This window comes from Rhizophagus irregularis, chromosome 18 (assembly GCF_026210795.1).
Source record: "Rhizophagus irregularis chromosome 18, complete sequence".
NCBI classification, from domain to species: Eukaryota; Fungi; Glomeromycota; class Glomeromycetes; order Glomerales; family Glomeraceae; genus Rhizophagus; species Rhizophagus irregularis.
The window spans coordinates 806,221-832,068 of record NC_089446.1 but is presented as its reverse complement, the minus strand read 5'-3'; the positions used below and the strand labels follow the sequence as shown (position 1 = coordinate 832,068).

The 25,848-nt window shown below is 27.2% G+C and overlaps 5 protein-coding genes across 5 annotated transcripts; 2 read left to right on the top strand and 3 right to left on the bottom strand.

Annotated features, from left to right (window-relative positions):
* Positions 1 to 324: 324 nt before the first annotated feature.
* OCT59_009807 (uncharacterized protein) lies at positions 325 to 4,124 on the top strand (the record flags this gene model as incomplete). Its single annotated transcript, XM_066132618.1, has 10 exons — positions 325 to 543; positions 632 to 695; positions 780 to 949; positions 1,040 to 1,568; positions 1,663 to 2,017; positions 2,461 to 2,494; positions 2,565 to 2,666; positions 2,790 to 2,970; positions 3,050 to 3,112; positions 3,188 to 4,124. 10 exons carry the CDS (start codon positions 325 to 327, stop codon positions 3,859 to 3,861), a joined length of 2,391 nt encoding a protein of 796 aa, XP_066000244.1. The 3' UTR covers positions 3,862 to 4,124.
* A 1,086-nt stretch (positions 4,125 to 5,210) lies between these two features.
* OCT59_009806 (uncharacterized protein) lies at positions 5,211 to 7,105 on the bottom strand (the record flags this gene model as incomplete). The annotated part of the gene is made up of 5 exons (XM_025332665.2): positions 5,211 to 5,839; positions 5,917 to 5,979; positions 6,057 to 6,237; positions 6,315 to 6,661; positions 6,748 to 7,105. The coding sequence occupies 5 exons, from the start codon at positions 7,103 to 7,105 to the stop codon at positions 5,211 to 5,213; spliced, it is 1,578 nt and encodes a 525-aa protein (XP_025169035.1).
* A 4,466-nt stretch (positions 7,106 to 11,571) lies between these two features.
* OCT59_009805 (uncharacterized protein) lies at positions 11,572 to 14,128 on the top strand (the record flags this gene model as incomplete). Its single annotated transcript, XM_066132617.1, has 6 exons — positions 11,572 to 11,790; positions 11,885 to 11,948; positions 12,033 to 12,181; positions 12,278 to 12,426; positions 12,666 to 12,775; positions 12,880 to 14,128. The coding sequence occupies 6 exons, from the start codon at positions 11,572 to 11,574 to the stop codon at positions 13,938 to 13,940; spliced, it is 1,752 nt and encodes a 583-aa protein (XP_066000243.1). The 3' UTR covers positions 13,941 to 14,128.
* A 2,948-nt stretch (positions 14,129 to 17,076) lies between these two features.
* On the bottom strand, positions 17,077 to 17,912 carry OCT59_009804 (uncharacterized protein; the record flags this gene model as incomplete). Its single annotated transcript, XM_066132616.1, has 3 exons — positions 17,077 to 17,111; positions 17,194 to 17,581; positions 17,904 to 17,912. The coding sequence occupies 3 exons, from the start codon at positions 17,910 to 17,912 to the stop codon at positions 17,077 to 17,079; spliced, it is 432 nt and encodes a 143-aa protein (XP_066000242.1).
* A 6,649-nt stretch (positions 17,913 to 24,561) lies between these two features.
* Positions 24,562 to 25,554, bottom strand: OCT59_009803 (uncharacterized protein; the record flags this gene model as incomplete). Its single annotated transcript, XM_066132615.1, has 3 exons — positions 24,562 to 24,953; positions 25,310 to 25,461; positions 25,538 to 25,554. 3 exons carry the CDS (start codon positions 25,552 to 25,554, stop codon positions 24,562 to 24,564), a joined length of 561 nt encoding a protein of 186 aa, XP_066000241.1.
* Between the last annotated feature and the right edge of the window lie 294 nt (positions 25,555 to 25,848).

The window sequence follows — 25,848 nt, the reverse complement described above, 5'->3', positions numbered from 1 at the left end:
CCTAGTAATGACGCAATGATACCTCGCAAAAATTCAAGGTTTCTGCAAAGTAAGCTAAAACCTAAACGGATAACCCGATCTATTCTAACTATTCCCGTATGGTAATTGATTTACAAATATAGTATATTGAAACTAGGGGTTTAAATTAACTGTTGATCAATGCAGTATATGTAGTAGTGGATTGGCAACATGCATAATTATTGAATTTTTTTTTCCAATGCATTGTGTTAACGGGCTTATTTGTAATGTTCTTATAATTCATATCTCTGAGAAAATTTTTTTCTTTAATTAAATAAATTTTCTATTGTAATTTTAATCGACAAAATGACTTCGGTAAAAGAATGGATTGAAGAAAAGATAAAGAATAAGTATATTCGTTATTTTAAATATGATGAATTTAGTCAGGTTGTCGAAATTGGTAGAGGAGGTTTCGGTGTAGTGAGTAAAGCAAATTTGGCTAATATAGGATTGGTCGCATTGAAAATTATAATAAGTAAAAATTCAAATGAACTTAATGAATCTAATGATGATTTTGTCAAAGAGGTGGAAATCGCAATTATTTTATAGAGTATATTAGCTTGGTATGTGCATATAAATAATCAATTTTACTATATCATTTTTTTTTTTTTAGTTAAAACTCCTTCGCGAGATTGAAGATCATCCAAAAATCAATCGTTTTCTGGGAATAACAAAAGGTTTATATCAAGATTTTTTTTTTAAAAAAAAATAAGTTTATTTTATACAGTTCAATCTAACTTATTTATATTTAAAATTAATAGATTCTGATTATTATATTTTGGTATTAGAATATGCAAATGAAGGGAATTTAAGAGATTATTTGAAAAAAAAATTTACTTATTTGAGATGGAATGATAAAATTCAAATGGCATTGGATATTACTGGTGGATTGAAATTTATACATTCTAAAGAAATAATCCATAGAGACTTGGTAGAAGATTATTATTATTTTTTTTTCATAATGCTTTGTTTTTCGATGATATTTTTAATAGATACTGACATATTGATAACCATTTTATAGCACTCAAAAAATATATTAGTGAATAATGGAAAATTATTAATCGCAGATTTTGGATTATCTAAAAAGTTGGCAGAAATAACAACTAATTCAGTGGGTAATAGACAAGGGATGATTGAATATATTGAACCACAATGTTTTAAGAATAAAAAATATAAAAAAGATAAAAAATCCGATATCTATAGTTTAGGTGTTTTATTATGGGAAATTTCGAGTGGTCGTATTCCTTTTTCTGATTGTTCACGAGATTTACTTGACTATTACATTAAAAATGGTGATAGAGAAGATCCAATTGATGGTACACCTCCAAAGTATCAAAAACTTTATCAAGAATGTTGGAATGACGAACCAAAATCAAGACCTGATATTGAAAAAGTATATGAGATTTTAAATCAATTAAATACCGAGAATACTTTTTATCTACAATCTTCACAACCTCATATACACAATGTTGATAACAATAGTAATTCGAAATTTAGTGATATTGACGACTTCTATATCACTTCTGATCGCCTGAATCTAAATTCAAGAAGTAAGTTTAATATATTAATTAGTATTGATTAATAATAATGATGTTTTATTTACAAATTTTCAACACTAACCATTACCAAATTTTAATTAATAAGATAATCAAAATTCGAGGCAAAATGAAAAGCACCAAAAGAATTATGAAGAAAATAATATCCGAATTGTGGTTGGATTAGAATTTGGATTAACCTACTCCGGATTTTCTTATTGCCATGTTAAGGAAAAAGGAAATGTGTGTTCAAATGATATATGGCACGGTGGTGAATATCATCAATTAAAAACTAATACAGTTCTTCAATATGATGACGAATATAATAATGTAAAATTATGGGGAGCCCCAGCTATGATGAAAAAACAAAATCGTCGAAATAGAAGACAAAACAATGAAGAAAATGGACGTGTAGAATTGTTCTTATTACATTTAATTGCCGATCCGCCTAAAAACGGCATTGCGTTACTAATAAAATTCGGGGATAATAGCGATAATAAAAAAAAGAATTTTTTGCATCTCGCGCGCGAAATAAGTTTCACCCATTTTACAAACAGAAATATCATAAAAACAATATTTTCTTTCATTTTATGACAAGTCATATTTGCCAAAAAATTTTATAATTATATTTCTGTAACTGGTTTTCTTCAACTTTCACTTGTTTTTAATAATAAAAATATTTTAAAAAAGCTTTTAAAAACAACTTTAAAAGCTAAAAATTATAGGTTTTTATTGTAAATAATGCAATATAGTAAAATGAAATATTGAAATTTCGTATATTTTAAGGTGTAAATCTGACGCGCGCGCATAGTAAACTCATTATTTTGCATACGAATGTATAACTTTTTTTTGCAAATTCGTTTTTTTCAAGTATTTTTACAGTATATCATATGATTTTTTTTTATAGTCAATATGTCATCTATGAGATATCCTTTTTTGAAGTTTGTGTTCTAGCACAAAATCGGCAAATTTTAACCCCGAATTTTATTAGTAACGCAGTGCCGATTTTAGGCGGATCGGCAATTAAGCGATTCATTAGCAGAAGAACTTAAACCAAAGCTTCCAGTTGATTATAAAAAGGCTATTACCGATTATCTTCGAGAAATTGGAGAGGTATAATAATTTTTCACATAATATCAATTTTAACAATCTTTTGAACTCGAAAAGTTTATAACCGTTTTAATATTCTAACCAATAATTCCTCTATTATATTATATATATTAAAAAAACTTTAAGGTAATTAAAGATACTATTAAAGCACGTTGGCCATTGTTTGATTACTTTAAGAATGTTCTTTTAGTTATTGCCGTTCCTGCAGAATTTTCTGAAAACGCAAAAGCAATTATGAGAATATGTACATTTAACGCAGGATTGATCAAAGATGAATGTTCAACAAATTTACAATTTATTACAGAATGTAAGAAACTTCACAATTTTTATCTAATATTATAATTATTTCTTCGAATTTCTAAATTGAGGTGTTTAACTATCTTTAGCTGAAGCCGTTGCGGCATATTGCATGGAAAATCTTAAAGGACAGAATCTTGCGCAGGCAGGAAGTATGTTTGAAATAAGTTTGTCCTCCTCAAAAAAAAAAAAAATAGTATAATTAACTAACTTCATTTATTTATTAGCTAATTTTATGGTAGTTGACTGCGGTGATCGTATAGATTTAACAACTTGCAAATTATTAACTAATGATCAATTAGGTGAAATAACTGAAAGATCTGGCGATTCTTGTGGGAGTACTTTTATTGATGCAGAGTTTATTAAATATTTACGAGGGATACTAGGAGATGTACCTATGGATTTGCTTAGAGATAATGGACAAATGCAATATTTGGTTCAACAATTTTGTGATTATTGTAAAATGCCTTTTACAGGAGATGATCAAGACTTTTTATATGAATTGGATATTGAACATACGAAACGATACATTAAAGATGATAATACCAGGAAAACTTTAGAAGATGACGAATGGGTAATTGAAATTAATTTTGAAACTATGAAATCAATATTCGAACCTGTTATTCGAAACATTCTCAATCTGATAAAAGCGCAGTTAGATAACGCTCAAGAAACTTTTTCTGCAATGTTTTTAGTTGGGGATTTCAGTGAATCAAAATATTTACAAAAAAGTATTAAACAAGAATTTAGTCATCGAGTTTTTAATATTTTAGTTCCTCTTCAACCTACAGCAGCAATTTCACGTGGAGCAGTAATTTACGGATTACCTATTAAATCAAATGATTTGAATAATGTTGGAAATTCAAAAAGTTACACATCATTTTATACTATTAGTTCTTAACAAAACGACTCATAGCAGATAGATATGTTATATGATTTTCTTAGCATAGAGCTTTTAGAAGAATTTATGACATTAATAGAATGTTTAACTTGAAAAATGGAACAAAGAATACGCAAACTGTCAAAATTATGGAACTACTTTTAAATTTACCTCGATGGTCAAAATACTTTATTTAAATATTTAAGGGCAAGTAAATACAACTTATTTAAAAATAGAAAGAAATTTATATAATGTACTTTATCAATAATAAATATGAAAATTTTAATAAATATACAAAATAAATGTTGAACAACCTTCCTCATATAGCTTAACTTAACTATTTAAACAAGCTAGATAAGGACTGTTTGTCACTTTGTCGCAAAACGCATGATTTGTAAAATTTTGGCAAATATCCTGTGCGAAGTTGTCTGAGGACCGGTTCACAAGGAACGGTTCTTTCGATCTCACAGTCCATGTTTAATGATTTGAACTGAGCTACGACTCTGACCCGTGTAACTAAAAAGTTTCAGAATTGTGGTCATGTGATTAATAGTGTCGACCGACATTACAGAACTCGCTCTTTTCGATCCTGCAAAATTACGATTTAATGACGTTTATTAGAATTTAAATTTACAAGTGGTATATTATGCAGCCAAATAGGATCATGTTGTTTTTAACATACTGATATTTTTAGATAAATTATTATTGCATAAATATTTGAAATTGCTTTCATCTAAAAAAAAGGTTCCTTCAAAATTTATTTCTTACTTTCGTAAAAGATTTTGGAACCACGTACACGATAAGTTAGTTTTATAAAAAAAAAATAATTAAAATTTTCAACGTTCTATTTTCGAATAGGACCTTGCATGTACACATAATAGTCCAGAGTAAATACGATCAAGAACAAGAATGAAGTTTTAAACGTCTAACTAATGCTCCATATACCTAATTCACTTACCCTAATTTCACGTACAGTAATTCATTTGATGTGTGATATATAAGGATGACAACTAAAACTTTTCACAAAAAAGAGTCAATATCCCATTAATTGATTGTAATTGTTTATTAAATTTCTAATTAAATTACTACGCTATAACACGAATAATAATTATTCTGGATTAAGTTTCGCGATCTAATTAATATTTACCTAATAATGATCAAGTAAATCTTCTTTGCACCTATCTACCTCAGAATAATTTAAGCAAAGGAGAATAATATGAGAAACATAATTTATAAAAAATCCGAATCATATTACCTCTTTTTGGTGTAACAAAAGTAGATTGAAATCTATTATTAAAAGTTATTATTGAATTAACTCTTTTAGTTCTATTATAACTTTACGATAAGTTTAAGTCTTTGTGAAAAATTTATTATGTGACCATAGACAACCCGTAAGTTACTGCGCCGCGTGCCATTGCAGCAGTAGGTTGAATTGGAACCGAAATAATTTTCACTTGATTTTGAAATTCTTCTCTAACTCTATTTTGCAAATATATTGATTCGCTTAAACTTCCAACTAAGAACATCGCGGTACATATTACTTGAGATTTATATAATTGATCATTTATCAAGTTAAAAACTTTCTGGATAATAGGCTCAAGCATTAATATCATCCCTTTGTAATCAATTCTAATTATCCATTCATTTTTTTCTAATTTTTTCCTAATACTTTTATTAATGACATATTTTGTTAATATCGGAATTGTATCCTGAATATCCAATTCATATGAAAAACTTGAATCTCCTTTAAAATGAATTTTAACAGAATTACAAAATTGTTGAATCATAAATTGCATTTGTCCATAATTATTATCTCTAAGTAAATCCATAGTATCATCTCCGAGCTTTTTTCGTAAATATTTAATAAATTCAGCTTCGATCAAAGCGCTTTTGCGAATACCACTGGTTCTTATAATGATTTCACTCAATCGTTTATCATTTAATTTCTGTAAAGATAAATCTATTGTATCATCATCACAATTGACCATCATAAAAATGTCTGAGTAATAAAATGTAATTTGATTAATGATACGATCCAAATTAAAATTAAAAATTAAATAAATTGAAATTTCATACTTCCTGATTTAAGAGTTTGTGCTTTGGGAATATTTTCTATACAGTGTGCTGCCGCTGCTTCAGCTATAAAAATAATGGTTTATTTAATTAGGAATTTATTTAAAAACAATTACTGTAAGTTATAATTTATATAATCTCACATTCTGTAGTGAATTGCAAATTTGCTGAGAACTTGTCTACGAGTAAACCTGCTTTATATGCACATTCTCTCATAATTTCTTTGGAATTTTCTGGATATACTGCGGGAACAGTAAGGACCAATAACACATTTTCGAAAAAATTAATATTTGGCCAGTTTGTTTTAACCGTTTTTTGAATCACCTTAAAAAGAATGTCAATAAATTAGCAAATGATTTTTTTTATTCAAAAAAACTAAAACAATGTAATATTGATCATACCTTCCCAATTTCTCGAAGATAATCAGTGATAGCCTTTTTATATTTAATTGGAAGTATAGGTTTTAAATTGTCTGGCAAATCACTTAGGTGTAAAATAAACAACTCAACGAATTTATCGTTTTTAATGTTTCGAGTTTTAGCTAAAGCTGGTGTTCCCCACAACTTTACATTTTTATATGTTTCGTCATATTGAAGAACTGTATTGGTTCTTAGTTGGCCAACTTTCTCATGCCAAATATCATTTGTACGTATACATTGATTCCCACTAACATGACAATAGGAGAATAGAGAGTATTTCGTTCCAAAGTCTAACCCAACCACTACGCGAATTTTGGATTTTTCTGGTTCTTAATAAATAAAATAAATGTAAAAATATATAATTAGTAACTAATTGCTTTATTTCGATAAACATCCAAAAAGGCTTCCTACATACTTTTGTTAAAGGTGCTTCTCGAATATTCTTCTTTGAAAAGTTGGTTATTATTATTATTATTATTATTATTAATTATTATTGGAGAGTTTGCTTTTTCAATATTATTTTTCTGAAAACGAACATTTTGTATTTCTACTTTATATTTTGCTATTTGATTATCTTTTTCTATTAGAGAATTTTTTAAATCATCATATTTTTTATTAAGTAGTTTTATCTCTTCATTTTTTTCTTTTTCTAAATTTACGATTAATTGTTTAAGATGCTGATTTTCTTCTAATAAATTTGTTAATTTATTATTTAATTTATTGAAACCAATTCCAAGTTCATCAATAATTTTATCAGTGTTTTCTTCAAGCATTATTTACTGTATATTTTTTTTAGTTAGGGGAAATAAAAATAAACAGTAGTCATAAAATAGGTCTAAGTTATTTAAATTTGCTTGTTAATTTGTTTGAAGTTTGAGTACAAAATTATAGTGCAGGCAGCACTGCATATTTCCAAAAATGGCATATCATTTAGTTCTTTGAAAATGTTTTCGTTACATTACATATATAGTAAATTAATTAATTAAATAATGTTTTATATAATTTTCCCAATATACAATAAAAAAAAGCCGCAGTATATAAGAGAAAAATAATGAATATATTTATAACTTCCGGCGCAGAATTAATATTCCCTGTCTATATAAAATCATTTGCGTGTAATTTTTTTTTGTAATTTGTAACTGAAAAGTAAAGAAATATTATCTTTAACTTTTATTAAATTCTTGGTGACTAATTAGTAATTACTTCACATTTCTTCCGTATCACGTGACCAAGAAATTGAAAAATCATTCTAATATATTTTGCAAATCCAAGACTTATCCATTTAAAGATATTATTCATAATTTATTCTAAAAAAAAAAATTGGTAATTTATTTTTAATTTGTTAAATTCAAATCCAATCAAGTTTATTAGTAATTTTATCGGTCTTTCTTTCAAAAATGCTTTTTTATTAGAGAATGTATACTGTATGTCGTTTTCAATTTTTTTATGAATTCCAATGATTGATTTTTTTTAATAAAAAAAAAATAAATAGAATAAAATCGGTATTAACAAAAATCCGATTTATTAATCTCATTTGAGGACTGAAATGACAGATTAGTACAATTGCGTAGAGAATTCCATTATTCAATTATAACATAATATTTCAGCTTTGTTATAGTTTTTTACTACGAATGCAAAGTGTATTAGTAATGAATAATTAAGTTATTATGAATGAATGGGATAAATATTTTATTTTATTTTTATATCTAGATTCTAGATGGAAACACCGGTACAATAAAATCTACGGAACAATGAATACCTACGATAGTAGAAATATACTAATTGTAATTTAGTCCGCATGCCATCCGACCTCCAACCAAGAATTGTAAATGAAATATACTACATACACAACAAATTGTCAAAATTAATTAATGAAACAGGCATGGCACAGAAATAGAAGGTGAGACGTATTCCAAAGGGTAAAATTTTTTTAAAAAACACCTATGGTGGCTAAACCACACAGTCCGAAATTTTAAAAATCTATAAAATAAGTTACACAATATAATTAAATAGTATTTTATTTTTAAATATAATTTTTGCCACGTAAGCGGCAAAAAATATTTTTGCCGAGATTCCATGGAATTCTTGTGAAATCCGTAAAAATTTCGTGAAAACTAGTCCGAAATTTTCTATTTTTACTATTATCACTTATTAAAATTATCAATTTTGATTCATGATTAAATCCTGCCAGAACATTTCCAACATTGTTTACAACTTAATAATATTATTAAATCTTATAAAATAAACCGATAAAAATGTGCAGTTATCATTATGTTGATTAGTTTATGAATTATAAAAGTTGAAGTCAAATAATATTAGTGTGGTTTATATGCGATAGCCACCATACAAGGAAAAAAATAAAAAAAAAAATAAAACTATAATTATTACAAATTAGTTCATTCCGAGAATAACGGACCTACAACTAAGCCAATTCACCATCGGTATTGTAAGGCGTAATGTAGATTCTCCCGAAGAATCCAATTAGCACCTAGCTGTTTTAATGAGTTTATAACTTTATTATAATTTCAACAAAGTTCGTGTGAAACTTCTCTATCCCACAATTTTAATTGGAATATACTGTCTGAATATTGAAAACTACGGTCTGAAATTTGATTTCCATTTCAGGTAAAGTCCATTTGTCTGAGAATCGAAATACCGTACAGCCGGCACAGGTATGTCTCCAAATTTAAGTCCAAAAACCTCAGTCAAAACTTGTGACAGTGAAACTACTCATACTCAACGCTTCTGTTGTTTTTGATAAAAACTGAAATCGTAGTACCTCATGCCGTAAAACGTAAATTCATTTAAAAACTTTCCAGGTCATAGATCAATATATCTGGCTTTTTTCTGCCAAGATAGTTACGATTTTCTGTGGTGATCTGGTTGATTAGCCGTAAATACGATTCGTACGATTCGTCGATTCGTTCATCAATGCGTCAGATGATAAACATTTTTTTTTATAATCTAAATTTATCACGTGATGTTTACACGTTAGCCATTTCTTCTCAGTTTTTCTTTTTTTTCGAAGGGTAGGTCTCTTATGGGCGAGCGGTTTTAGACTTTAGTTAGTTATTTTAGTATAGAACTAACTTATACTTTGTACCTCACCGCTCTTGTACCTTCTTTTTTTATGTAACTGTTCATGATTTCGACAACTTTTCTAAAGTAAAAAATAAAATGAAATGAAATGGAATGAAAGTTAAAAGCAATCATAAGAATGTTCAGAATTAATCAAATAAAGAAGAATGTTCAACAAGTTTGTAATTTAAGAGTCTTGATTATTTAATATACATGTGGTCGAAATTCAGCCATTTCGGGTTTCGACTAGAATTTCATCCCCAAGCAATTTTTTTTTTTTTTTACAATATCTAAAGGTGTTAATTTTGTTATTTTGTTTATATGTACTGTACATATAATGGTCTAAAAAAATTTTTTTTTATTTTTGATCATTTGATAATGTAAAAAAAAATTTTTAATAGATACATAATTTTTATTATGACTTTGTTTAGTTGAGCGGGTTAATTGTGAGTGTTGATTTAATTAGTCATAAATGATGAATTATTCAATGGATATATGAGTGTATTGTATCCTATATGTTATTTACTATAGGAATTTACCGAATGATTTTTTTTTTTATATTTTCAAAATATATAGTTCTTTAATTCACCTCCAAAGAACCGAATCTACAAAAATAAAAACAAAGAAGCATTGGCAGCGTTTCAAAAAAAAGTTTCAAAGTCTTACCTTCGAAACATATATAAACCCAGACCACGCGTCAATTATTGATATTTATGTAACCGGCGCTCCTACGAGCCCTTTTATTGTAATTAATAAAATTTATGATGCATTATTCATTATATCATTCTTAATCCAAGTATCCACTTACAAAAGAACAAATGTTTATTAAAACGACAAAAAAAAATATTTCAAAGTTTTAACTTCGAATTTATTATTACCTTCGAAACATATCCTGTCACGCATGATCGAGGCCGAACTTACAACGAACTTACAAAAAACGAAACTTTAGTAATGTTTCTTTAAATAAAAAAAAAAGAAAGATTAAAAAATTTTGAAGTTGATGTTAAACTTCGAAACTTCAAGACTCACCGCAATTGCCATTCACGAACACCACCACCAACACTTACCAGAAGTCCGAGAGTCCACTAAGAAGTCAAAGTTTACAAAAAAAAGTATTTTAATTATGAACGAAAATATAAACACTGACATCAAAATGAAAACTACTATAATGAATCATTATTTACGTTCACTTATTAAATAGAAAAAAAAAGAAAAAAAACAGGTTTCGTCTAGAATTTCGTATTTTGACCCACCCTCGGTAATAGGTTTAGACCTGAGTTTCAGAGTTTTTGATTCGACCGTATCTTTGGAAAATTTTGGCCATTCACATATAATTATTACGGTATTTATAAAATCATAACTTTATTATTTGATTAAGTTTTTTATCTTTAAAATCTCTGATTAATACATTATCTCGTACAGTATTTGATTTAATTTATACGACAGCTAATTTTATAATACTGTAATGGTATATTGATTTACGAATATAAAAATTAATATACAATGAATTGAGATTCCTATTCGATTTTCATTCTTAAGATTTTCAGTTTTAAGTTCTTATATTTATTTATGTGTTTCCAATTTTCATTTTGAGATTCTTACCATTTAAAGCTTTAAATAAATCTTTACTTTTGATTAAGTAATCGTATCTCATCATTTTTCTGATTTTTGATTTTTTTTAAATATTCAATCAAAAGAGATTTTATGTCATAATGTCATTTTTAAATTTTTTTAAATTACGTTAGTATTATTATTTTATTTCAAATTTTTAAAAATTTTCGTAAATTTTAAAAAAAATGTATAAGTACTATGTATATTTTTTGCCTATTTCACAATTTACTTAAAGTGTCAAAGATATCATTTTTGATTATTTAACAGTTAACAAATTATTATTTTTTTTTATTAATTCCGGCTAACATTAAAAAATCCATCCTTTTTTTCCTTTTTTTGTAAATCCTAAAAAAATAAGTGGAAACCAGGGGGTAAATTTAAAATCAGGAATTATACCTGTTGATCATGCAGAATGAAAGTGGATTGACAACATGCATTGTTACAAAAATTCTTTTTTTCTCAAAGCTTATTTGAATTCAATAACGCTGACAAAATTTTTTTAAAAATAAATATTGTTTCTTTATTATATTCTAAATGATTAAATGACAAAATGACTTCAGTAAAAAAATGGATTGAGGAAAAGATAAAGAATGAATATTTTCGTTATTTTGAATATGAGGAATTTAGTCCTATCAATGAAATTGGTAGAGGAAGTTTCGGTAAAGTGATTAAAGCAAATTTGGCTAATACGGGATTGGTCGCATTAAAAATTATAATTAGTAAAAATTCAGATGAACATGATGAGGTTAATGATGAGTTTATCAAAGAGGTAAATTGACTTTTCTATGTTGTACAGTATATTAGCTTGGTATATACTGTACATATATAAAATAAAATTAATTCCGGTTTACCATTTTTTTTAGTTAAAGCTCCTTCGCGAGGTTGATTATCATCCAAAAATCAATCGTTGTCTAGGAATAACAAAAGGTTTATATTAAGATTTTTTTTTAAAAAAAAAATAATTTATTTTTATACATTTCAATCTAACTTATTCATATTTAAAATTAATAGATTCTGAGAATTATATTTTGGTGTTGGAATATGCAAATGAAGGAAGTTTAAGAAAGTTTTTGGAAAAAAATTTTACTTCTTTGAAATGGAATGATAAAATTCAAATGGCATTGGATATTACTAATGGATTAAAATTACTTGGTAATGGAGTATTTATTTACTATACTAATATTTTGTTTATATTTTTGTTTGAGATTTTGTTTTTCGATGATAATTTTAATAAATATTATCAAATCATTTTGTAGCACTCAAAAAATATATTAGTGAATGATAGAAAATTATTAATTGCAGACCTTGGACTATCTAAAAAGTTGGCAGAAATTACAACTAATTCAGTGGGTAATAGACAAGGAATGATTGAATATATTGAACCACAATGTTTTAAGAATATCAGGTATAAAAAAGTCAAGAAGTCTGATATCTATAGTTTAGGTGTTTTATTATGGGAAATTTCAAGTGGGCGTCCTCCTTTTTCTGACTGTCCACGGGATTTAATTAAAGATCACATTAAAGATGGTAATAGAGAAGAACCAATTGAAGGTACACCTACAGAGTATCGAAAACTTTATCAGGAATGTTGGGATGGTAAACCAGAATCAAGACCAGATATTGAAAAAGTACATGAATTTTAAGTCAGTTATTAATAAATAATGAAGTTTCTTCACAACCTAATACTATACGTAATAGTTATGATAATGACGATTTGACTATTTCTTCTAATTATCCAAGTCTAAATTTAATAAGTAAGTTTAATATATTAAGTTATAGTGGTTACTAATAATAATGATTTTTTTTTATTACACGTTTTCAACACTAAAATTACAAAACTTAATTTTTAATTGATAAGATAATCAAAATTTATCAACTGTACTAGATAAAGAATTCGCAGAAAAAGAAAATACTTCACGGGCTCAAATTCCTTATCTGCAAAATGAAAAGCAAGTCTTGACTGACAATTTAACTGAACAATTGGAATTAGAACTAAACCAAAATTTCATTAAAGAAGAAACATCACAAGGTCAGTCTGCGCTTATTACAAATTATCGAATGGATGATGACGATAAGAATCGTTATGTTCAACTTAAAAGGGATATTGAAGAATTACAAAATAAGTTAAAGTGTTACGTCACAACATTAAAAGGAGATTTTGAGATCGATTTCAAGGAGGTTAATAATCTTATGGGAAAGTATAATATTAAAACTAAAATTACATCCAACCAGCCAAACAAACCGTTAATTAGAGGAGTTTTACAGCATCATATAAAAACGATAACAAAGGATATTAGAAAATACTTCAAAGAAAATTTAAATGAACATTCGATAATACATTTAGAAAAAGAGATTGCAACAACGGCAAAAGATTTAGAAAATAAATTAGCTTATTTCTTTAAAACTCGAAATGGAGATGACACAATAACTCAGCCAGCTTCAATAAAAGTACGACAAGACGTCAATATCGCTCTTGGTAATCGAGGATTTTCAGATGTCTTGTCAAATGGAAACTATACATCACATGTTTACATTATTATGAAAACAACCGAATTAAATAGAGAAATGAATAAATATCGTATAATAAAAGATGTAAACAAAAAAAATAATGTTGAGAAATTGGCGCCATATTTAATTCGAGAATTTATTAGAATATTTCAATTTCGCTTAAAGGTTCAAGAACCTAGTGCTCAAATGAGATGGATCAAAACAGAATCTAGTATTGACCCAAGCATTATGGGAGGAAATTGGGATGAAGATGACCTTGATAACTTAGAAGTTGAAATTTGTTCTTTTCCAATGATTGGTTGTGATTTGGATGATGTGTATAATCGTAAAATATATTCGTGCTCAGGTATTCACAAAAAGGAAAAAATTCATTACAAAAGGAATAGACTATTTGACGTCCAAAAAAGCTAAGGTATATTTAGAACTGGAATCGGACCACGATTCATACAATGGAGAAGATTAGATATATTTTAATATTCTATTCTCAAATAAAATAAAATTGAAATACAAATCATATTACTTGGAGGTAATAAAAAAAATTATAAACTTTCGTTACGTATATATTTATTAATAAAAGAATTTATTCGAATAATAATTTATTTAATAATGATTTTAATAAAATCTTTGTTTGATTAAAGCCCTAATTTTAATTTCCATTCAATCAAAAAAAATGTACAAAAGCTTATTGTTCTCAAATTGATGAGGTTGATAAGTAATTCTCCATGCAATCAATTTCTTGGTCAATTGTAACATTAATTTCACATACTGTAATACAGTGAAATTTATAAATTCTCCCATACAGAATCAGCAATGATGCAAGATTGATTTCTTGTTTCTTTTTCAATTTAAATAGAGTTCGATCATCTTCAGCAAATGATAACATATATTTTAATGTTTCTTGACCAAGTATTGCAATTGATCATAATACCCATCTTCTACAGCTTTATTTCTACTTCACGTTCAAGAAATTGAATGAAAACATTTCCTATTCATACATAATTACGTTAAATCTATCGCCGCGATAGATGATCATATGATCAAATCACTGCTAAAACATACGTTCGGTTGTTTTCGAGTTAATCCACATTTTTCATTTACAGCTTTATCGTCTTCTAAATATTTATGAAATCAAATTCAGACTAGTATCAAAAATATTTTAATTTTATAGTAAAAATAAATTTAATAAGTGAAATAATATAATTTAGAAAATTTAGTTATTAATCAACAAAGGTAATCTGAATTTGTTTTATTAAAATCTGTAGGCCATACCCCGGACCACTCACGATTTTCCTGAATCTCACCATATCATCATAATTTATCGATATGAATCAAAGAATCTTTTTTATCATATTAATTCTAACGTAGCATGACGAAACAATATTAGTTAATGAGAAATGGTCAATGTCTACGAAGGTAATATAATGTAATTACCTAAATAATTTGATATTAAAAGAATTGAAATGACAATATATACTACGATTTTACCTAGATCTAAATCAATCATGACTGTAATTGCTATATAATGTGAAGATTTAATATATACAGTATATAAGGATATCATGCATCTAAAAATAAATTTATTGGTAAAACCTTTCAAGAATTAATACAAATGAAGTAAAGCATGTTTTTTCAAAAAAATTTCGGCTTAATCACATTTTCTTGTTTGTTTTCTTTTTAAATTTTAATGTTCACATTTGAATAATTGAATATGATATCGAACTTCTATACCTTCAAAAACGTAATGTACACGTTATATAAATAACAGGTATGTATGATGATTTTTTACGTGATAAAGCGATTCTTTCTAATCAAGATTATTTATTTATTTATTTGATTTACTTATTTATTATTTATTTTATTTAATATGTAACAATGAAAGAATTATTATCTTTATTTTTATGTTTCAGAAATACGAAGCTGTAGTACAAATTATCAAAACAACTATATAAAGAATTAAAATCTAAGAACTTGAGCAGAAAAATTCTGAGCTCGAAGCTCTAAAACAAAGACTAAATGAATGTTTCCAAGAGAGACTTACAGAGTGAAAAGTTCAACTCGATGATTTATCATCGCTTCATACAGACAAAAAAATTATTTTAACGAAATTAGTAACCTCAAAGCTCAGCTCAAAATTTAACAACGCTTAAAGATTAAATAACCCAACGTTCGATGAGATGGATCAAAACGGGTTCTATTAAATTTGACCAAGTATTATGGAAGAAAATTTGGATAAAATAAAGTTGTTGATTTAGAAGTGGAAGCATATATATATATAGTTTCCAATGATTGGATGATATGGAGAAATGTAAAATATATACTTAGGCCACGCAAACTAATATTTTCGGTTCACTTCACCCGGCCGGGTCACTTTTTCAAAATTTGACCAAAAAATTTTTATATCTAAAATTTTTTTTTCACGTGATTTCAAGTGATTTTATTGGTTAAATCTTAAAATCTGCTTCCCAGAAATTAGATGACAAACATGAAATTGATATATCATTAGAAAAATCCTTCATTTTTGTCTCTTTTTCAACTGGTAAATCTTCCCAATCTTTTAAAGTTACAGAGTTGTAACTTATTCGTACATGTATGATAGGCATTTTTAGTAACAAACTGGAATGAAATTCATCTAATAAGTCACGTGACTTATAATAAAAATTTTTTATTAATAAAAAATAAAACCCGGGTCCCCGGGTCAATTTTAAATTTTAATGTTACGTGAACCGAAAATATTAGTTTGCGTGGCCTTATGCTCAGGTATTCACAAGAAGGAAAAAATTCACATCGTACTGTATGACAAGAAGGATAATTAGATAGTTTATAACAGGATTATCATATACTGCATCATATTTTTTAGTGTAATAGTGTAATAAACATAATGAATAAGTATTCAGAATGAATCAGTAGAAATTTTGTAGTTTTATGATTAATATTTATTTCAGTGCTACGTCTGGCCAAATATTGACATTTTTAAGCAATAAATGCATCATGAATTTTCTATGTATAGGATCCTTCTTTTCCTAAATTAACAAGTATATAATTTCATAATAAGGTCATTAAAATCTAAAATCCTCTTTGGCGTGATTCTCATTAATTTAATTATATAAAAGAACGCTATTCCATTAATTCGGAAAAGCAAAAAAAAAAAAAGGAGGAATAATTAAAAATAAAAATAAATAAAATAAAAACAAATCAAATACCATATTCTAAATACGCTTAAGAAAAGTTAACGCTAAATAAAATTTTACATTATGATAGTATAAAAGAAAAAAAAAGTTTTGGAAAAATAATGTTTAATCAAAAATGCATAATACTACAAATACTCTAACATTGCTAATATTAGTGATGCTAACTTAAGTTTGTTATTTAATTACGAATTATATTCTTTATATAAGCCTATTTCTGCACTTTTAAGTTCTTTTATTTAAGTTCTTTATTTGAGCCTAATAAAAAAATAAATCAATAAATAAAATAATATATGGATAAAAAACAATGTTAATAATTCTTCAACAAATTAAACAAATTTTATGCTTTAATTAATATTCAATTAAGGAACATTAATTCGACAACATTCTAAAGATTCTATTTAATAAATAAAAAATTTCATTAATTTCTTTAACAAATGATTTATATTTTTTAAAATAACAAGATTATTATTTAATACCTGAAAATTCCTTGCTTATTATATTATCATTTTGTTCATAATAATCATCAGAATTTTTTGGTTCAGGAAGATCATTAAAATTGAGTAATCTACTTTCATATGATAATCCTAAACTAGTTGAAAGTATGGTGATATTTGGTGAATTGTTGTTAATATTATCTGCTTCTTCAATTTGTGCTTGTAATAATACTGTTTGTTTATCACTTGGTTTACATAGCCATGTGTATAGAATATTTTCAATTTCTTCTGCTTTTGGTCGTTTTAATGGATCTGAATCTAAGCATCTTTTAATTAAATGTATAATTAATTGAGGAACTTTAATACTAAACCTTGGTCTAAGTCCTTGACAAATTCCTATAGCTAAATTTTCATTATGGCTTATATTGCCCTATAAAAAAAGAAAATTCGGAATTTGTCCTGAAAAGTATGGAAAATGTCCGGAAATTTTCCGTGCGTCCGGAAAACATTCGGAAACGGTCATGTTTTGGAACATTTTCTGGACGCTCGATTCTGGACAAATTCTGGACAAATTCTGGAGTGTCAAGAAAATGTCTGGAATTTGTGCGTCCAGAAAGTGTTCCAAAACGTGACCGTTTCCAAATGTTTTCCGGACGCACGGAAATTTTCCGGACATTTTCCATACTTTTCAGGACAAATTCCGAATTTTCTTTTTTTATAGGGTTGTGATATGGTCGTAATCCAGAAATTACTTCATACATAATTATACCAAAACTATAAATATCAGCAGCCTTGGTATAATTTTTTCCTCTTAAAATTTCAGGAGCTATATAAGCTAAATTACCATAAATTGAATTTTCTGATGCATCATAATTTGCAGGTTTACATAATCCCATATCAGTTATAACTGTATTATATTTAAGCTTTAATATATTACCAATATGCAAATCACGATGAAATAATTCTTTTTCATGAATGCATCTAAGTCCAAGTATAGCATCTTGTAAACAACCAATCTTTTTGTCCCAATTTAATATACTATAATTTTTATCCAAATAATCTCGTAAACTTCCATCTTCTGCATAATCTAAAATCATCATATAATCTTTTGTCTTTGGATCCTGAGTTATTCCATAAAATCTAATAATAAAATTATTGTCTATTTTTCCTTTATTATGTGACATAATCTATATGAAAGTAGAGTTAAAGAATATATTAATAAAATTAACAATTTCAAATTTAACTATTTTAAATCAATTAAATCAATAAAATCAATATACCTCATTCATAAATTTTAATGTAACATTTTTTGAATTATCTAAACTTTTTAGAGCAACAATCATATTTTTATTAATTCTTTTCCACTTTTGATAACCATCCCATTTACTATCTATATATCCATCAATCCAATTTGCTCTATATACTTTGCCAAATCCTCCTTTTGTAATATATTTAATATCATATAATCTATCATAAGGTATCCATTCTAATGCTTTTTTAAATACTTCATAATTATCATGAACTGATAACTGAGTATCTTGGATAAATTTATTAATATCATCATTACCACTAGTCCAATTTTCAAAATTATGTTGGAAATGTATTGCATTACATGTATCATGGCATTTTTCACAATTTTTACAATTTAAAACCATCATATAATTATTTGTTTCTGGATGTTGAGTTATTCCATAAAATCCATTAATCTACAAGTATAATAATATATTTCAGTAAAATTAAGAATTTCAAATTTTTGTTAAATAATAACTATTACATACCTCATTCATAAATTCTAATATAATATTTTTTGGATTATTTAATATTTTAAGTATCACAATCATATTATTTTTATTTCTTTGCCAATTTTGATTTTCATTATCCCATTCATATATATATCCATCAATCCAATTTGCTCCATATGTTTCACCTAATCTGCTTTTTATAGTGTTACTAAATCTATCAAAAGGTATCCATTCTAATGCCTTTTTATATGCTCCATAGTCATCGTGACCTGATAGCTGAGTATCTTGAAGAAATTTATCAATATAATCATTACCACTAGTCCAGTCTACAAAATTTTGTTGAAAATGAATTGCATTACACGTATAATTACATTCTTTACATTTATCATTCAAAACCATCATATAATTATTTGTTTTTGGATGTTGAGTTATTCCATAAAATCCATTAATCTACAAATATAAATAATATACATATTAGTAAAATTAAGAATTTCAAACTTTTGTTAAATAATAAATTAATTATACCTCATTCATAAATTCTAATATAATATTTTTTGGATTATTTAATATTTTAAGTATCACAATCATATTATTTTTATTTCTTTGCCAATTTTGTTTTTTATCATCCCATTTATAAATATATCCATCAATCCAATTTGCTCTATATGTTTCACCAAATCTGCTTTTTATAGTGTTATTAAATCTATCATAAGGTATCCATTCTAATGCCTCTTTATATACTTCATAATTAACGTGAGCTGATAGCTGAGTATCTTGAATAAATTTATCAATATAATCATTACCACTAGTCCAGTCTATAAAATTTTGTTGAAAATGAATTACATTACATATGTAATTACACTTTTTACATTTATCATTCAAAACCATCATATAATTATTTGTCTTTGGATTTTGAGTTATTCCATAAAATTCGTGATCTGTTTTCTAATAAATATAATGTTTCAGTAAAATTAAGAATTTCAAATTTTTATTAAATAATAAATTAATTATACCTCATTCATAAATTCTAATGTAATATTTTTTGGATTATTTAAGATTTTAAGTATCACAATCATATTATTTTTATTTCTTTTCCAATTTTGTTTTTTATCATCCCATTCATAAATACATCCATCAATCCAATTTGCTATATATGTTTCACCAAATCTGCTTTTTATAGTGTTATTAAATCTATCATAAGGTATCCATTCTAATGTTGCTTCTGTGTTTTTATGAACTGATAGTTGAGTATCTTGAATAAATTTATCAATATAATCATTACCACTAGTCCAGTCTTCAAAATTTTGTCGAAAATGAATTACATTACATATGCAATTACATTTTCTACATTTATCATTCAAAACCATCATATAATTATTTGTTTTTGGATTTTGAGTTATTCCATAAAATTCGTGATCTGTTTTAATCTAATAAATATAATATTTCAGTAAAATTAAGAATTTCAAATTTCATCAAGTAATAAATTAATTATACCTCATTCATAAATTCTAATGTAATATCTTTTTGAACATTTAATACTTTAAATGTCACAAACATATTAATATTATTTCTTTCCCAATTTTTTTTTTTATAGTAATCCCATTCATCAATATATCCATCAATCCAATTTGCTCTATATGGTTCGTCAAATCTGCTTTTTATATCGTTAAATCTATCATAAGGTATCCATTCTAATGCCTTTTTATATACTCCATAATAAACGTGAGCTGATAGTTGAGTATCTTGAATAAATTTATCAACATTATCATTGCCACTGGTCCAATTTTCAAAATTTCGCTGAAATTTTATTGCGTTACACGTAAAGTTACATTTTTTACATATCACATTTAATTCATTAACATGTGTAACACGTGATGACTCAGTACGCTTCTTGATACTTTTGAAAAAATCCATCGAGACTTTTTTAAAATCACAATGAATTCAGATTAATAAAATTACTAAATAATGTAGTTTAAAATTTATAAACTTTTGCGACAATGTTTATTAGTAATGTATTACTACATTTCATATGAACGAATTATAGTTGATCTGTTGATCCTCTTGGGCGATGATCATTTTACAAATTTCAGACGTAATCACCAGATGATCTTAATATTTTATCCTATCAAATAGTCGAATGTAATATAAGAGTGTTAGGTCTTACCGTTGGCCAATGCATATAGTACCCAGGGTCTTATTCAAGAACTCGATATTTTAAATTGAATAGTCGTGAGGAACCGGCGGGTGCTATATTTGGATATAAATTATATGAAAAGTGATAAATTGTTAGAGGTTATACCCCGAAAACTAGGTAGCATGGTGGTGAATAATACCTGGGTCTTAATCATGTGGTTCTATTTTCAGGGGATACTATATGCAGTGGCCAACGGTAATTTTAGTAAATTTTTTTATAATAAAAAAAACTTTATCTTATTTATCCCGATCAAAATTTTTTGACGAGAAAAATAGACAAATATATTCAAAAAATACAATAAGCATGGAGTCTTTATATGAGAGAATAATTTGCAATCATGTTTTATAATGAAACGGGTTACTTTACCAAAAAATATTTTTGTAAGATAAGGATAAGAAAACAGCAAAAACGACATTTACAAGGAAAGCCCATAGAAAACGACAAAGAAATTAACTGTTTTCAAAGACATAAGTCAGAAAATTAGTCTAAATACTGAAATTGTAGAACAATTATTAAAGTGTTGCGATATAATAACATACGAGCATCTTACTTATACAGACTTTCAACGATAGGAAAACGGAATATATATTTAAGAAATAGGCTTTATGAGACGCAGCAAAGAATAGTGATTCATTACACCTTTATCGCTATTGTGCTACTACTAAACGGTTGTCATTTCTACAAAAATTATGAGAATTAAAATACACTTTTACTATACGAAATATAATATATATAACCGGGTATTATACAAAATGCCTGATTTAAAAATTATATAATACCTGTGGGTACTTTGTGAGATACCGGGTATTATACATAATAATTTTAATCAGAATTAAGCTAAAGTTACCAGAATTAAGGGGGGTACTATTTGAGAGTAAAAATTTTATATCTAGTAAAATACCCGGGTCTTATACTAACTTTGGGGATATTATAGGCAGTGCGGTACGGTAAATTTACAATTAAAAAAAATTTCATATACAGTATATATATCATTGTTCAACATGATACTCAGTCAGATGTCATTCACCTTATTTGTCACATCACTCACATGCGTAATTTCTTAATGCCGTAATGCCGGCCAAAACTACTCCGTTTTAAACGCGCCATGAGCATTGGGTAGAAGATTACTTTGCTAGTTTTAAAAGTAATTTTTAAGTACCTTTTTTTTGTTATATTCTTTGTCGATTATTTATTAGTGTTGAAAAAAAACTTTCACTATATAAAATAATATAAACATATATTTAAATTAGCGCATCCTTTATCGACATCAGCAATAACTTAGGCGAATGTAATAGTGTTTATCGATTTCATGGCAACATTTTATAATATTATCGGTTATTATAATTGAGGTTATTACTATTGTTATTTTTTCGTAATCATACTAGGAAACATAAGTCAAAAACAAATGTTATTATTATTATAAAAATTTTACTGAAGACTAATGACCATAAAGTCTATCAATTATTTAATTCTATACAATGAATAGTACCTAGCAAAATGTATGCTTGGAAGATACTATTTTTCGTGTAAAATATCATTATAACAATATAATGTTTGCCAATTTAAAATGTCATCTTTTCATTTGTTGACAAAATTCTTTGCAAGTAAGGAGAAACGCTAATATAAAATAACCATATGAATGTGAAGGATTTTTGCTAAGGATCAAAATAAAATAATGATAAATTATATCGTTACATATATGAAAATCGTTACTTTGAGCTCTCATTATTGTAACGAATAAATTATGATGAATTTAATGGGAGTCGTTCAAAATCCTGACAATCAGAATCCCGCTACAACACAAACCCGACATTCATTATCCCGACACTTATTACCCCTTTAAGTTTTACAATATTAAACATCATACATATTATTTACCATGTTTTCTTCAAATGATTTTTCATGAAAACTTCATTAAATGAATATTTTTTAATGATTTTATTTTTTACTTTATATTTTTTATTATTTTTACTAAAAAAAAAAATGTAATTATATGACTTTATTTTTATAATGACTAACAACGATAATTAGTATAACAAATAAAAATTAAATCAAATTAATTAACTAAGTTAAAGTAAATTTTTAGGTATATTAAGTATATTTAAAAGTATTGATATGTCTCATCTTGATATAATCCGCTGTCATAGCTGATCCTGATGTGATTCTAGAATAACAATGATTGATTACCATATCCTCATCTATTTTCATGATATGCTCGTTTATTACCAGATTTATATTATTCACACTATTTATTTTGACAACTTCCATTATTAATAATTAATTACACTTCTATTAATCGAATACTAATTGTTATTGTGCTGTTCTATGTGAATTGGTGAGGATTTTGATCAGTACGGCGCTTCATAAGGGACTTGGAATTTTTTCCGTTAGTAATATCATTTGTCACATACGCAATTTCTTAATGCCGCAATGCCGGGTCACGGCCGCGGGTATTGGTGTAGGGACCGTCCCGCACCTTTACGTGCATGATTTGTTAAATCATTACCACCAGATGACACGCAAAAGGGTAGTAAAAAATACGATTTCCCGAGCTCAAGAAAGAAAAGAATTTTTAAGTTATGTTAAGTAAAATGCTTTCAAACCCTATTTAAATAATGATATTATTAACCGAACCAATTAAATCAAAAGTTTCCCCTTTTAGAATTAATCAAAATTAAAAATTCAAAAATACGCATGGTAACAAAATTAACTAAATTTTTATTCTGGCTATTTTATTTTATTTTATAAATGAAGACACGACTTGAGCCTAACGATACATAAGGACAAACATAGACTACAAGTCTAATCAATCCTAAATTAAAGATAGTGCCCAACCTCTTTGGAGAAGCCAGAAGAAGTCGCCCTGCATATTATTTAAAGAAAAAAATAGGCATAGCCTATGACGCAAACGTGGATAAAGAAAAAGAAACCAATCCTAAAAAAATCTCAAGAAAAAAAAAGCAAGAAAAATTAGTAAGATCCGCATTTTGCTTTCAGCAATTAAGCTGCCACTTGTCAATACTGTCATAAGTGGAGTGATTCACACTATTCTAAATTGTTTTGAAGTACGTAAATACACAATACATGGGTTGTAATTTAAATGTAGAGTGTAAATGCGTAAAATATAAAAGGAGCTAGCCTAAAAAATAATGACTCATTACAAAATTAAAGAAAAACTAAACATCTCTAAGAGAATTATGTGAAAAGAAAAAAATTATTCAACACTCTGACCAGCGATCAGGGAGTCGTGAGGGTAACTGTTCGCGTGTCGAGGTCTTTTTGTAATGGTTTGTGTTGAAGATAACGTAGAAGGATTGGAAATAAAATCCCTCTTCAAGGCCGGGTTTCGATTTGTTTGGTTTCATCTGAAGTGTAAGTCAGTGTGTTGTTGGTAAAATACCGTTCTTGTATATATTTAGGTATAGGTTAGGGTAAGAGTGTGAAAGGCGACGACATGAATTCATCATATTCCCGTCAAAGCCGTTTCCATTTTCTGGATTTGTTGTTAGGAGTCGGCTGTGAAGCCCATTTCATGTGTTCATGAAAAGAATTGTTATAAGTGGTGAGTTGGCTAGTCGTGGCTGAACGACGATGAAAATGTTTTAAAGAAGTGCCATTATTATTGGCGAAAGATGCATCAACAGCATCATCATCAGGACTTCGAATGCATATATTTGGTGGTAAATGCGGGAGGTCAGGATTGTATTGTAAATAGTAGTTCCAACCCAAACGGGTTGTATCAACTGGATTGTGTCCACGAACAAAAGGAAAACTTTTAGGGAGTGATTCTAAAAAGCGACCAAGCGCTGCTATTTCTGAAGGTGATAGAAATTGTGCCAATACTTCTGTAGGTTGGCTAGGATTATCTTTTAGAGTTGAAGATGAAGTAGAAGTTGATTGATTATTACTCAAATTGTTAACTCCAGTATGTAAGTGATAAGGAATGTTGAATGAATAATCATGGGATCAGGTGATCCTTTGTACGGATGACATTTATATTTCAGATGATGAATAACTGAATAAATGTGTTGAGATTTGAGGAAAAGGAAGCGATAACGTCTTCCAGCGGCGAGTTTATCTTCGAGGGTAGTTATAGGAGTCAATTTATTATACTTGAAGACCCGGGCGCATTGTCTTTTAAAACGGGCTTTTTGTTTACGACTAGTACTAGGGTTGTTACTTAGAAAAACGTTGAAATCTGAAAGGTGTTTCCTATACATACTAGCGGTAGGGTGTGTTTGTACAAAGTTGGTACCGTTGGCGGTGAAACGTTCAATACCAAGTCGGTTAGAGAAAATTTTTTGGGAATATCGAAACTGCCAAAGTTGATATAAATGATTAGCATGTGTGGATTTTGAGTTAATAAAGGAGTATCTTCAATAGGTTTGGGTTTGAGATTGTGATTAATTTGATTTTAAAAAAAATAGCTTGATGAGCACCGCAAGCATACCTATTATTCGATGACATAATGAACGGACTAGGACCACGGCGTCGGGAAGCAATTTTAGAAAGCCCAGGTGCATAAAAGTGGTCACAGGGGACGTAAATACCAAAATGGAAGCGATAACGTTTGTAAGAAAAAGAGAAAAAAGTACGTGTGGTTTTGTTGTTTAAAGACTCGTTAGAGGCACGTGACTTAATAAAGTCAATACGTTCCAATAGTTTACAACGTATAAGGTTGAAGTATTTTTGTTGAATACGACGGGGTAAAACTTTTTGTAAATTAAAAAAGTGTGAGAGCATTTTACTAATTTTGTATTT